Here is a 15,082-nt window from a genome sequence, read left to right on the forward strand (position 1 = left end):
CTCAGGTGATCTGTGCACCTCCACCTCCCAAAGCTCTGGGATTACAGGCGTGAGCCACCATGCCTGGCTCCTTTACCCTTATTTTAACTGGATTGTCTTATTTCTGAGTTGTGAGAGATTTTTATATATTCTAGATAGAAGTCCCTTATCAGCTAATCTGCAGTTTTTCCCATTCTGTGGGTTGCCTTGTCACTTTGATAGTGTCTTTGAAGCACAAGTTTTTAATTTTGATGAAATCCAGTTTCTCTCTCTTACTTGTGCTTTGATGTTATAACTAAGAATCCACTGCCAAATCCAAGGTCATGAATATTTATTCCTATGTTCTCTAACAGTTTTATAGTTTCAGCTCTTATATGTCTTTGATCCATTTGAATTAATTTTTATATATGGTTAAATTTTGTAAAGGTTAAATTTCATTATTTTGCATGTGACTGTCTAGTTGTTGCAGCGCCATTTGTTGAAGAGACTATTCTTTCCTCAATTGAATGGTCTTGGCATCTTTGTTGAAAGTCAGTTGACGTGGTTTTACTTCTGGGCTCCCGTTCCTTTTCATTAATCTATGTGTCTATCCTTATGCCAGTACCACACTGTCCTAACATTGCTTTATGGTATGCTTTTAAATCAGGTAATGTGAGTCTTCGTACTTTCTTCAGATTTTTTAAAATTGATATGGCTATTCTGGATCTATTGCAATCCTGTATGAATCTTAGAATCAGTTTGTCAATTTCTACAAAGAAGTCAGTTCGGGTTCTTACAAGGATTGTATCACATATGTAGATTAATTTCAGGAGTATTGACATCTTAAGAGTAATTCTTCCTGTCCATGAACATGGGATGTTTTTCCATTTATTTTAATATTCTTTACTTTCTTTAAGCACTATTTGTAGTTTTCAGAATATAAATTGTGCATCTTTTGTTAAACTTCTTCCTATTTTATACTTCCTGTTGCTATCGTAAATGGGTGTTTTCCTAATTTCATTTTCAGATTGCTTGTCACAAATGTATAGAAAGACAGTTGATTTTTGCATACCGACTTACGTCTTACAACCTTGCCAAACTTGATTATTAGTTCTAATAGTTTTTTAGTAGATTGGTTACATTGAGATAAATTTAATAAATTGAGATAAATTAGATTTTCCACATATAAATTTTGTTTTCTGCAACAACCTGCAATTTAAATGCAAACTCCCATAACCCTAGCAAACTCCCAGAAACATGAGCACCAGATTATCAATACCAGAGTCTGTTAGGGTTCTCAATCTCCATTCTGCACATCATTCCTCATTGCTGTCAAATTGCTTCCTTTCCAAGTAAGGCCACATTTGGGATCTTTTATGATAAAGAGGGATGTAGAAATCTCACAAGTTTGCCTCAAAGATCAGTCAAAAGGGTTACATTACAGCTTTTTTTTTTTTTTTTTTTTTTTTTTTTTTTAAGAGCTGGTGTCTCCCTGTGTTGCCCAGGCTGGTCTCAAACTCCTGGGCTCAAGCAATCCTCCCACCTCGACCTCCCCAGGTGCTGGGATTACAGGCGTGAGCTACCATGCCTGGCTGGCCCCCTTATTTCTAATAACAATATTCACATATTGCCATGTTGATCTTAGCATGTCTCATAAACATTTCTGCGAGAAGAATACTTGGAAAAGTCAGATTATTGATACCACTCTTAATTTGGGGAGAAACAGACAAAACATTCCTATTCCTACCTGTTATCAGGCTACTGCTTCTGATAAGGGCAGAGTCTGTGGCTCCTTTAACCACTCTGGAAGCAGAAATGATTGGCAGTAGTGAGCACTGCTCATAACTGTGTATGCATTACTGTGTTTGAGGTGAGTTTAATTGATAAGTCCATTTGAATTTTGGTATTGGAATTAAACAGCAAAGTAATACATTTTTGACAGACTTTTCATAGGAACTTTGCAGAGTATCTCTCTGAAATAGGCTGTTACAGAACTTAGTGTACAAAATGAGAGAAAAATCACAATCCCATTTGCTTCCATGTATTAGGAAAAGTCATCAGTATATGATGAATGTCAAGGGAATTTCACAATTACAAAAAAGGTACTTAACCAGGAGTTACTCCTGTCACAAACGGGGATAGGAACTCAGTATGTAGTGAAATAGCTGACATAAGCAAGAAACATCATAATTTTTTATAGCTTTATTTTTATTATAAATATAAATCATAAAACTTATCCATAAAATTATAGAGAAAAATTTAGTCTTACCACCCAAAAATATTCACCATTTTTTATTTTACCCTTCCAGATTTTTCCTATGCATATATACAGAGACATGGTAATAACAATAACAAACATTTCTTAAACATTGACTGTGTGCCAGGTACCATTCTAAGCATTTTGCATGAATAAACTCATTAATTCCTCAAAACATCATTATGAGGAAGGTACTATTTTTAGCCCTGACAGTTATACATTAATGGGACCACCGTATATATAGCATCTCTTCTTAAAACTTATGGATGGATGTATTTATGCCAAGAAACAGATCCATATCATTTTTTGTTATCTTTATGATATTCTGCAGTATGGTTATACTGGTTCATTTAACCAGTCCTCATTGGTGAATGTCTAGGTTATTTTTGCAATTGTAGCTGTCACTGCATCATTACACATCGTTAAATAGCCTTAACTGCTAGCCCAGTTATTTTCTTGAGACAAATTACCAGATGTGGAGCTCCTCCTTCAGAGCATACACTTTTAATGTTAATATATATTTTTAAAACTTCTGTCCACAAAGGTTAAACCAGTTTACATTCCTACTAAACCTTGCATAAGCACAGGTACAATGATGAGTTTGTTTGGTTTTTTTGTTGTTGTTGTTTTGAGACGGAGTCTCGCTCTGTCACACAGGCTGTAGTATGGTGGCATGATCTTGGCTTACTGCAACCTCTGCCGCCTGGATTCAAGTGATTCTTCTGCCTCAGCCTCCCGAGTAGCTGGGATTACAGGCGTGCACCACCATGCCCAGCTAATTTTCGTATTTTTAGTAGATGGGGTTTCACCATGTTGGCCAGGGTAGTCTAGAACTGCTGACCTCAGGTGATCCACCTGCTTCGGCCTCCCAAAGTGCTGGGATTACAGGCATAAGCCACTGCACCTGGTGTGTTTTTTGTTTATTGACACCATAAGTTGCAGTATTTTTAATAAGACGATAGGTAAAAAATCAGTATCATTTGCATTATTACTGCTGAGCTTTTTAAATGTATTTAGCAATACATTTCTTTAGTAAATTATATTTTTCCTTAACCTATATTTCTGTTGGATGTTGGAATTTCTTACTAATTTCTAAAAATTACTTATATGGAGACAATTAGCCCTTCAAATGAAAGAGAAAGTATGTTGCAAATGTATTTTCTCATTTTACTGCTTACAGTGTTTTTGCCACCTCTTAAGTTTTTTTATTGCCAGATTTATCTGTCTTCTTTTTGGTTTCTTCCTTGGTGTCATGCTTAGAAAGGTTTTCATCCCCTAGGTTATATAAGTATTGCTTATATTTTCTTGATTTTTAAAATATTTTAAACATTAAATATTGAGCTGGCAGCTGTGTTTTGCAGTGTTATGACATGGATATATAACTTTAATTTTCAGATGGGTAGACAGTTCTCCTGACATCCTTTATTGAATATCCTATACTCTGGAGAGCTGTCATTTCCTCTTTGCCAAAATGTTCTTAAAACCTTTTCATTAAAGATCTCTTTTGTTAATCAAACAAGATAGAGGCTTTACTGTTAGTCACTACGTCCAATTTAGCTAGTTGACTTTGTTGTTGTTGAGACAGAAGTCTCCAAATGTTGCCAAGCTGGTCTGGGGCACCTGGACCCAAGGGAACCTCCTGCCTCAGCCTGCTAAGTAGCTGGGATTATAGGCACATGCCATTGTGCCTGACTAGTTTACTTCTTGAGCATTAAAAATGGGTGTTTTGGCTTGTCATCAACTCTTAGTTCAGTTTTCCTTCTGGGAGTTTCCACACTCAAGAAAACCTGACTCCTTTCTGGTTTGCAACTATCATAAGGACACTAACAACTAAGAGTAGGTCCCAGCCTTGGTCAGAAGCCATTCCTCCTCTAAAGTATTCCTGGGTATCTAGAGATACTTTAATATGAAATCCAAAATTGTATTTTAGCATAAGGCCATTTATCAGTCAGTTGCCAGTCTGGTATACCTGAGCCCTCTCTAACTTACATGAAGTGACAATAAGGGTGATTGTGAATCATAGTTACAAGTCTCTTTTAACCTAGGCCCTGTCCTCTCAGTTAGAATGACATAAATCACTGAGTAGCAATCAAAGCCTCTTAATGCTCCCTTAAGTGTTTTTCTAATCATCTAGGAAAGAATGGGGCTGGAGGGAAGAATCACAGGCCACTGATAATTATCTGTATGGCTGTCCTCCAAAGTATATGACCACTCTTTTCTGGGTTATCTTAGGAGAGCAGGGATGAAGCGAAATGTGTATTTGACTAGCCTTCTAATATAATCCATGCTTCAGTATTTTCTGCCTTGTTCTTATTCAGCCCAGTTCTCTCTACATTGCTTATTTTGTTATAATTAACAAGATGATACGATCATGTTTATTAAAAACTTGCCTGGTTCCCATCTTTTCCCTATCTACTGATTACCTCATCCCCTGCTTAGATCAACATGCACATCTTCACTCATACTTTTTGTTCATGATCTTCCTTGTCATAAGTTTCCATCATGCTTATATAGAGGTTACCTGCACAGTTTATCTGTGAAGGAAATTATTGATTCTGGCAAGAACAGCACAGTTCAGTGGGCAATAGCAAAAAAACCTTAAATGAGCTATAACCTTATAGCCTTAGAATCAGATCTGTGTCTAAAGAGTTTTATCTGTCAGCAACACTGGGCAAGTCAGTATCTGTAAACTGGAACGCTCTATGCAAATATATGGTATTATCAGTGGCAGGAGTGTCATTACTACCAAGTAACTCCTTTATGTTTAGAGAATACAAGTAGCATATAGTGTGGAACCTAATTCCTGTTGAAAAAAATGTTCTACTGTTTAAACATCAGTTGGAATTGCTAAAACACCAGCTTCATAACTGAACTGCTCTAATAGTAAGTATATGGTATTAAAAGTATACAGTAGCATACATTTTAGTCAGATCTTCTGTTATTATAAATGTCAGTTACTAAGTATAAAGAGAACTAAAATAAAAAATAAGATGGAAGTGAATGGTGATAAAGGAAATACTTTGTATAATTTGAAGGTTTGGCAGCAAAAGGTCTTCACAACTGTTTCTCTTTCAGTTATCTTTTGTACTTTATTTGCCCTGTAGAAAAACAGATACTTCTGTATTTTATAAAATACCAAGACTATAGTGAGGAATAAAGTTACTATATTCATAAAGAAATTTAAATCATTGTTTAAATTCAATTCTTTGGTTTTTTTTAGACTATATTTTCTGAATTTATCACAATCGAAATGTTATTTCACGGCAAAGCTTTAGAGGTCTACACTGCTGCCTACCAGAATATACAAAACATTGATGAAGATGAAGATTTAGAGGTAGGACTATGTCTATGTAAGCTCAGTTCTTCTGTTAATGTGGAAATATTTAAAAGAGAACATTAGTTTGTATGTGATATCTTTTTTTTTTTTTTTTTTGAGACAGAGTCTTACTCTGTTGCCCAGGTAGGAGTGCAGTAGTGTGATCTCAGCTCACTGCAACTTCTGCCTTGTGGGTTTAAGCAATTCTCCTGCCTCAGCCTCCCAACTAGCTTGGATTACAGGTGCCCACCACCATGCCCAGCTAATTTTTGTATTTTTAGTAGAGACGGAGTTTCACCATGTTGGCCAGGCTGGTCTTGAACTCCTGATCTCAAGTGATGCGCCCACCTCGGCCTCCCAAAGTGCTGGGATTACAGGCATGAACCACCATGCCCAGCCATGATTAATATCTTAAATTTGAACACTACAGTGGTTATTATGCATAATCCAAAACAGATGAATTTTTATGATTTTCCATTTATTTTCAACTTTTCAAATTAACCATGGCAAAAGTTCCAGGAGTTAACTTATTAATAGCTAGTAAAATACAATTTACATAAAGCCATTAAATAAAATACTGTGTATCATTTTGACTGGTGATATAAGCCCACTGAAGTGTGCTAAAAAAAACTAACATTTAGTGACTTCAGTAACATTTTAGTGTTTACATCATGCACAATACCCAAAGCTTTACATGCATTTTCTCATTCAAACCTCAAAATCTTAGGTGGTAGGTGCTGCTGTAACTCTCATTTTACAACTACAGAAACAGGCCGAGAGGATTTAAATAACTTATTTGTGGCCACTTAGCTAGTAAATAGCAGAATCAGGATTCTGACTATGTAATGTAATCACTAAGCTATGAAATAAATGTAGGTTATGTAAGCTTGCTTTATGCTGATGGTTTTAGTTAAATGCAGATAATTCTGATTGGCCAACTAACATTAGAGCAAGTAAATATCAAAGCCTGGTCCTCAATGAGCAATTCTGTAAATATCCAACCCTCTTACCTTCCAAAAGGAAAAAATAAAGGTACGAAAGTATTTATGCTGAAGTAAACTGTTCAAGACATACTTTCCCCATCTCTAATACAGAAGTGAAAAAAGCCATGTAATCCCAACATATAACAAGAATTCTGTATTAATAAAATATGGAAGTGTCTACCACTTAACAAATTTGAAGATTCCCCCCAGTTTTTTTTTTTTGTATCTTCCCCCTGCCTCCAAGACAGAGTCTTGCTCTGTCACCAAGTCTGGAGTGCAGTGGTGCGATCTCGGCTCACTGCAACCTCCACCTCCCAGGTTCAAGTGATTCTCCTGCCTCAGCCTCCCTAGTAGCCGGGATTACAGGTGCCTGCCACCACGCCCGGCTAATTTTTCTATTTTTAGTAGAGATGGGGTTTCACCATGTTGGCCAGGCTGCTCTCAAACACCTGACCTCGTAATCTGCGACCGCCTTGGCCTCCCAAAGTGCTGGGATCACCAGCGTGAGTCACTGCGCCTGGCCTAATTTTTTTTTGTATCTTAACTATCAATAAAGAGATCCTCTGAGCCTTCCCGTGCCATTACTCCATGGGCTTCAGGAAACTTAAAACCAGAATATAGGTTAAAGAAAATGAAGAAAGTACATATTACAGTATGTGTATATATGTTTCTAATGTCAAAATCTAATTTGTTTTATATCAGTTATATATACATATTTGTCAGTAATGACTTCCCAAGTGTTACTTCCAAACACTACAGCTAAGGTTTCTTAACTTTCACTCCTTTTCATGTCCTGCTTTTAAAAATTGATTATGAAGGCCAGGCGCAGTGGCTCACACCTGCAATCTCAGCACTTGGGGAGCCCAAGGCGGGTGGATCACCTGAGGTCAGGAGTTCAAGACCAGTCTGGCCACCATGGTGAAACCCCATCTCTACTAAAAATACAAAAATTAGCTGGGCATTGTGGCAGGCACCTGTAATCCCAGCTACTTGGGAGGCTGAGGCAGGAGAATCACTTGAACCCGGGAGGCGGAGGTTGCAGTTAGCTCATATTGTGCCACTGCACTCCAGCCTGGGTGACAGAGTGAGACTCCATCTCCAAAAATAAAAAGGGCAGGCACGGTGGCTCATGCCTGTAATCCCAATACTTTGGGAGGCCGAGGCAGGTGGATCACGTGGTCAGGATATTGAGACCATCCTGGTCAACGTGGTGAAACCCCGTCTCAAAAATTAGCCAGGCTTGGTGGCACAGGCCTGTAATCCCAGCTACTTGGGAGGCTGAGACAGGAGAATCGCTTGAATCCGGGAGTCGGAGGTTGCAGTGAGCCAAGATCACGCCATTGCACTCCAGCCTGGCAACAGAAACTCCATCCCAAAAAAAAAATTGATTATCAAGCTTTCATCTGTCATTTATAAAATAATAAAATAGCAAATGTTTACATATTACAGTGAGTCAGCTATTGATCTTTGCATTTTAATTATATTATTTTAATCCTCTCAACAACTTTGATGAAAGTACTTATTTCTGATTTCTGTGGATGAGAAAACGGAAGCATAGTGAGGTTAAGAAACTTCCCAGAGATCTCATAGCTACTAAGTAACAGAGCTGAAAGTCTGATCCGGAAGTCTGACTACAAGGCCCATTATGCTTTAATCCTCTCTACATTAGACTTCCAGAAGTATGGTTCTTGCTGAGTGACATTAATCATTTCCTGCAAGAAATAACACTGCATTTAGTGGCAGGTTCAAAAGTGATCCCCCAATTCTTCTTCAAGACTGTAGTCCACTTTATAAGTATTTTCATTCTTCTTTGTATAATACATTTGACATGACATTTGTTAACTGACCTTAAAGTTCCTTCAAGCCCTTCAGTCCCCAAGGTTTTCCTTCTTATCCCAGAGGTCCTAGGTATTTTTTTGTTACACCACTTCCTTTATAACTTACCACTACTCTTAATCAGCCATCTAAGTAGTTTGTGGGAAAAGAGCTCTATGTAAAACTAAAGGTCTCAGGAATATGTGGTAGATGTTTTTTTTTAATATCAACTCCCCTACTTTCTAGTGAAGTAATACTGAGCAAGTTAACTTACTCGCTCTTCAGCTTCTTCCTTTCTAAAATGGAGATACTGTAGTACTTACCTCATGTCGTGTTTGTTCAACAACTATTTATTGAGCACCTCATATGCACCAAGCACCATTCTAAGTGTGAAGGATTTAGCATTCTAAGTTAGAAACAGTCCAAGTTGTCAAAGCAGTAACTTTAAATCTACCAGGGAATTCAGACATTTAAAAAATAACTAACCATTTTTTAATAATATGACCAGTCCTATAAAGGGAAAAAAAAAAAGTGTGCTGTGTGTGATGGAGGGTTACAAATAGTCTGGAGAATCAGAGTGATTTCTTAGAATCTTGAGAGATGCATGGGAGGGTGCCTGGCAAAAACTTTCAGGGAGAGTGCATAGATATACATACAAAGGTCCTGCGGCAGGACTGTTGTGAAGAAAGAACAGTGTATTTAAAACAATACAGTTGAGAATCATAGCATGTCATGGAAAAAAACAAAAGCAAAACAGCACAGTATAGGGCACGAGCACATGTTCAATGAACCACGGGCATAAACTATTTATTATTATGCCATATAGCAATTGTGGAGAGAACAGTCTGGAGAGAAATGTGGGACCAGGGGAAGTAACTAATTCATGTAACTGATACAATATCAAACAGGTACCTACCAAGAGGAAGGATCCTGTAAATACAAGGTTTCTTGGAAAGAAGCAAAGAAAACATGCAGAAAAGGACGGAGAAACAACTTGCTATTCTTCCAGATAGTCCATGCTTTGTAAGAACCGCTGAGATTTATTCCAGCTGCAGCCAGTGTTTTGTAGTTAGGCTCCTCTAGTTGTATCACAAACCATCTTAATTGTTTTTCACATAGAAAGTATTGTCAGCCAGGCGCGGTGGCTCAGGCCTGTAATCCCAGCACTTTGGGAGGCTGAGGCAGGCGGATCATGAGGTCAGGAGTTCAAGACCATCCTGGCCAACATGGTGAAACTCTGTCTCTACTAAAAATATAAAAAATTAGCCGGGCGTGGTGGCGCGTGCCTGTGATCCCAACTACTTGGGAGAATGAGACAGAAGAATCACTTGACCCTGGGAGGCAGAGGTTGCAGTGAGCCAAGATCGTGCCATTGCACTCCAGCCTGGGTGAAAGGGTGAGACTCCATCTCACAGAAAAAAAACAAAAAGTATTGTCAGGTCACCTCTGTATTAACTTCAGAGCACATTCAGATCTTGAGAACTGCTCTTAGAAGAAATATTGGACCATGTTGGAAAATGCATTATTGCCAATAAATTGGAGTAAAATGTTAATTTTAATAAATATTTAACTGGTATAGACTTGTATCCCAAGGGTTACATACTGTTTTCCATTTCCCACTTTAAATTCCATCTTTGCTAGAAAAGTTAAAGGAATGTTTTTAAGAAAAATGTTTCTCCTCCAAATACCAGTTGTTTAATGAGTCATTGCATTTTTTTTTTTTTTTTTTTGAGATGGAGTCTCACTCTGTTGCCCAGGCTGGAGTGCAGTGGCACGATCTCGGCTCACTGCAACCTCCACCTCCCGGGTTCACGCCATTCTCCTGCTTCAGCCTCCCACGTAGCTGGGACTACAGGCACCCACCACCTCGCCCAGCTAATTTTTTGTATTTTTAGTAGAGATGGGGTTTCACCGTGTTAGCCAAGATGGTCTCGATCTCCTGACCTCGTGATCCGCCCGCCTCAGCCTCCCAAAGTGCTGGGACTGCAGGCGTGAGCCACCGCGCCCGGCCCGTCATTGCATTTTTATATCATACCAGGATGTCAGTGGTCCATGTCTGGCACCAAAATTGAATTTGGTCCTTGGTAACCTGTTAACCTAATTAGCACCCCTGAGTTACTTTAAAACACAAGTCTCACCTCCTATGTTTTATCCTTGATTCCTTCCGTGTCCTGCAGTTCTCTGAGATTTAAAGGAATGTATAGCCATCCCCTAATTTAGGTCTCCTTTCCCCCCTATAGAAGATGTTAATTAAATTCACTTTTGCCAAATGAATGATGTTAACTATGTTTGCAACTTAACGGTTAACATCATTCATTTGGCAAAAGTGAATTTAATTAACATCTTCTATTTGCCGGGGGGAGATGCATAGGTAAAACAGGGCTCCCTTGCTTAAGAGAGAACTTGAGACAGATATGTAATCAATTACAAAACACTGAGTTAAAAGCCATACTTGAGAGTATGAACAGTAGGAGCTACTCAGACAATAGGGGAATGTAGAAGAAAGATGGTGTTTTACATTGTTCTTGAAGGACAAGTAATTCTTGAAGGACAGTTTGCTCTAATTCTAGGCTAAGGAACCAGCACTGCAAAGGCATAGTATAACTTAGGTTCTGCATTTACAGTCAAGAATCACAAAAAGTTTTAGAATAGAGAAAGAGGCCAAGCATGGTGGCGCACACTTGTAATCTCAGCATTATAGGAGGCTGAAGCAGGTGGTTTGTGGCCAGGAGTTTGAGACTGCCTGGGCAACATAGCAAGACACTGTCTGCACAAAAAATGTAAAAATTAGCCAGAGTACACCTGTGGCCCCAGCTACTCAGGAAGCTGAAGCAGGAGAATACTTGAGCCCAGGAGTTCGAGGCTACAGCGAGCTATGACTGCACTACTGCATTTAAGCCTGAGTGACAGAGGGGTCCCTGTCTAAAAAAAGACAGCAATAACATGTTTTAGCCTTAAATTAAAAGTAAGCTATAAAGGCATAGTATGTAGAGTCAATAAAAGAGAAGTGCCTCAGGTGAAAAAATTTGTATAAGTTTTATATATATATGAATTTTATATATATTCATAGGGTCTCATCCTATTGCCCATGCTGGCGTGCAGTGGCACAATCACGGCTCACTGCAGCCTTGACCTCTGAGCTTAGGTGATCCTCCCACCTTGGCTTCCCAAGTAGCTGGAATTATAGGCACGTCCCACTATGCCTGGCTAATTTTCATATTTTTTGTAGAGATGGAGTTTCACCATGTTGCCCAGGCTGGTCTTGAACTCCTAGGGCTCAAGCGATCCACCTGCGTCAGCCTCCCAAAGTGTCAGGTGAGAAATCTAGAGAGAATGCCCAGGCTTATAGCTTGGTCTTCTAGGTAAAAGATAATGTCTTTTATTGTAATATCTAATCTAGAGCTACACTGTTCAGTAGCCATTAGGCATATATAACTATTTAAAGTTCAATTTAAAAATTCAGCTCCTCAGCCACATGAACCACATTTCAAGTACTTAGTAGCCACACATGGCCAGTGGCTACGTTTTTGTACAGTACAGCACAGCAAGCATTTCCATCATCTCAGAAAGTTCTACTGGACAGTGCTGGTCTAGAGCAGGAGATAATTGGGAGCATGAATACAGCTATCACAGGGTATGCTTGTCAGGGGATTAGTTGAAGGGTAGTCATTAACAGTGTAGGTAAGATCTTGCAGAGAATTTCTGAGACAAGGTCTCACTCTGTTGCCAGGATGGAGTGCAGTGGTGTGATCTTGGCTCACTGCAACCTCTGCCTCCCAGGCTCAAGTGATTCTCCTGCCTCAGCCTCCCAAATAGCTGGGACTACAGGCATGCACCACCACCCCTGACTGATTGCTTTTTTAATTGTTTGGAGAGATGGAGTTTCGCCATGTTGCCCAGGCTGGTCTCAAACTCCTAGGCTCAAGTGATCCTCCTGCCTTGGCCTCCCAAAGCGCTGGGATTATAGGCATGAGCCACTGTGCACAGCAGCATTGTTTTTATATATAAAAAGTGGCCTAACGGAAACCCTTTAAAAATATTTTAGGTATAAGTAGTAGAAAAGGACATGTAAAGAAATAGAGAAGCTAGGACAATGAAAGAGCTTGGTAGCATTTAAGTTTCAGGAAGGGGGTCAGTGAGGATGAAGAGGAAAAAAAGACCTGGTGATGTGAGCAAGAGCAATTTTAGTGGAAGGTGAAAAGCTCAACTGTAGTTTGTTGATAAATAAATAGAAATTTTTTTAAAAAGAAAAAAATGGAGATGGAAGTCGAATATTCTAGAAAGTTTAAGAAGTTATACCTTGAGATAACTAAAAAAAAAAAAAGAGAGACTGATCTTGAGCTTGTTTTCTAGGAGAGGGAACCTGTGGACAACAGAAGCTTTTGTTTGCTGGTTGGGTTTGAAGTTTTGGTTAAAGGAAAAAATGCACATTGGAAATAAATGAGAATGGTATTTTTAAAAAGAGAGAAGGGAAAGGAGGAAAGCTGAAGAGATTCATATCTGATAACCTTATCTAATTAGTCTATTAGAGAAGTGGTGGGGATAGGGTAGAAAAGATGAAGCTAGAAAGGCTTGAGAGTGGTAACATTTGGAAATAGTGCCTTAAGGAAAGAGAACTGACAAGTCTTGGCATTCCAGATCCTAGTAAGGTTGGAATCCATACATTATAGTGGTTCCAATTTAGTCTTATGTAATTTTCATAGCAGTACTGCAGAGTTAAATTGGTAGGAGTTGAGAATATGCAGAACAGAAAGATTCAAAGGCATGAGTTGCAGCCTCCCTACTAGCTTGCACGCTCTTGGAAGGTCTCAACTTTCACAGTTCTCCTGGCAAAAGCATTTAAATGGTTGTTTCATGACTAATTAGTTTAATATCTGTCATCATCTTGCATAGTTCAAATAGAATTTTTAGCTTTCATCTTTCTAGCTTATTTTTGTTTTTTCTTTTACATTTACAATAATTGGAATTTTGTCCATTTGGGGGCAGTTGTTTTTAAATAAAAAAAAAAAAACTAAGGAACTTAATTTGACTGTCTTTTGTTTAGCATCTAGTTTATAATGCTCTTTTATCATTATAATAGGTTTTCCGAAATTCTCTGTATGCACCAGATTATTCATCTCGTTTAGATATTGTACGAGCAAATTCAAAGTCACCTCTTCAGAGATCACTGTCAGCTAAGTGTGTATCTGGAACAGGACAGGTGAGCAAGAAACCATACTCTTAAAGGAATTTGAGCTGCTGCCTTTGGAATTGTTGAGTTCTAAAAATGTTTCCCCTCAGTCGTACCACCTCAGGTAAAATTTACCTTCCCCTGGACCTATTTCCTCTTCTATAATAACAGAAGATTGCACTAAGTTGCAACTCTGTTATTTCTTAAGTATCTTTTATACTGTAATTACATATTACTCTCTAAAGCATAACACTTCAGAGCAGAAGTGGAAAAGACAGAAGAATGCTCATGCAGATGTGTTATTTGCTATAATATGAAGAGCATAGATTCTGAAGTCAAACTTAGGTTTAAATCTCGCTATCAAGACTTAGTGGATCTGATTAAATTATAAAGTTAAATACCAAGTTATACCAAAAAAGGGCTTTTACTGAACACAGAAATCATTTTTGTCTACATCCAGAAAGCCTGAATTTCCCAGTATCTAGAGCAGGGGCTGACAAACTTTTTCTGTAAGATGTGGAGACTAAGTGTCTTAGGCTTTGTGGGCCATATGGTTTCGACCCCAACAACTATAAATAACAACTAGAAGTAACACATAAAGCAGTATGACTGTGTTCTAATAAAATTCTATTTACAAAAGCAGGAGGCTGGCTGGGCCACAACTTGCCAAACCCTGATCTAGAGAGCTGTGCCCTTTTCATATCTAGCCTTCAGAATGTGAAACTCAACAAACTATTTTCAAAATACAACTTTTAGGTAAATTTCATACCTTCTATTTTCATTTGATTCTTCTCTAAGCATTTATTTTGTTTTATATGTATGTATCTCTCCCCCAACCCAGTTATATTTTTATTATTCCAACATTAAGTGCTTTGAACATAAATTCTATAAATTTACTTTTATAGTCCATATAAAGTTTTGCCGGGCACAGTGGCTCACGCTTGCAATCCTAGCACTTTGGGAGGCCGAGGTGGGCAGATCACGAGGTCAGGAGATCGAGACAATCCTGGCTAACACGGTGAAACCCCATCTCTATTAAAAATGCAAAAAAAAAATTAGCCGGGCATGGTGGCAGGCGCCTGTAGTCCCAGCTACTCGGGAGGCTGAGGCAGGAGAAGGGCATGAACCCGGGAGGCGGAGGCTGCAATGAGCCGAGATCGGGCCACTGCACTCTAGCCTGAGCAACAGAGCGAGACTCCCATCTCAAAAAAAAAAAAAAAAAAGTTTTGACTACAACTAATAATGTTACCTTAGCTAACACTTGTATAGCACTTTAGAATGTATTATCCCAGGTTTCTCAACCTCAACACTGCTGACTTTGGGACAAATAATTGGGCCCACCAGGAAGGAAGAAGGGGATGGAATACTGTCCTGTATATTGTGACAGTATTAGGCAGGTATTAGCATCCCAGCCTTTACCCACAACATGCCAGCAGCACACATAAACACACAGCCCCAATAGTGACAAACAACAGTGTCTCTAGACATTCCCAAATGTCCTCTGGGTTAGATATACTCACTCTCAGAGAAGTTTTAAGCAACATGCCCTATGTGGCAGCAGTCAGGCAACTTAAACTGGTGAG

General features: G+C 38.7%; 1 protein-coding gene across 4 annotated transcripts in view; it reads left to right on the forward strand.

Annotated features, from left to right (window-relative positions):
• The window catches only part of FAM92A (family with sequence similarity 92 member A), a 29,953-nt gene that overhangs the window by 13,382 nt on the left and 1,489 nt on the right, over positions 1-15,082 (forward strand). For 2 of the 4 annotated variants that reach the window (XM_010358629.2, XM_030937638.1), the window contains exons 7-8: positions 5,436-5,549; positions 13,410-13,529. In XM_010358629.2, the coding sequence (XP_010356931.1) occupies positions 5,436-5,549; positions 13,410-13,529 (234 nt within the window). Of the gene's footprint in view, positions 1-5,435; positions 5,550-9,237; positions 9,507-13,409; positions 13,530-15,082 lie in introns of those variants that run through there. The other 2 variants (XM_030937639.1, XM_030937640.1) reach the window with 2 other exon arrangements.

The sequence above is a fragment of the Rhinopithecus roxellana genome, chromosome 9 (genome assembly GCF_007565055.1).
Source record: "Rhinopithecus roxellana isolate Shanxi Qingling chromosome 9, ASM756505v1, whole genome shotgun sequence".
NCBI classification, from domain to species: Eukaryota; Metazoa; Chordata; class Mammalia; order Primates; family Cercopithecidae; genus Rhinopithecus; species Rhinopithecus roxellana.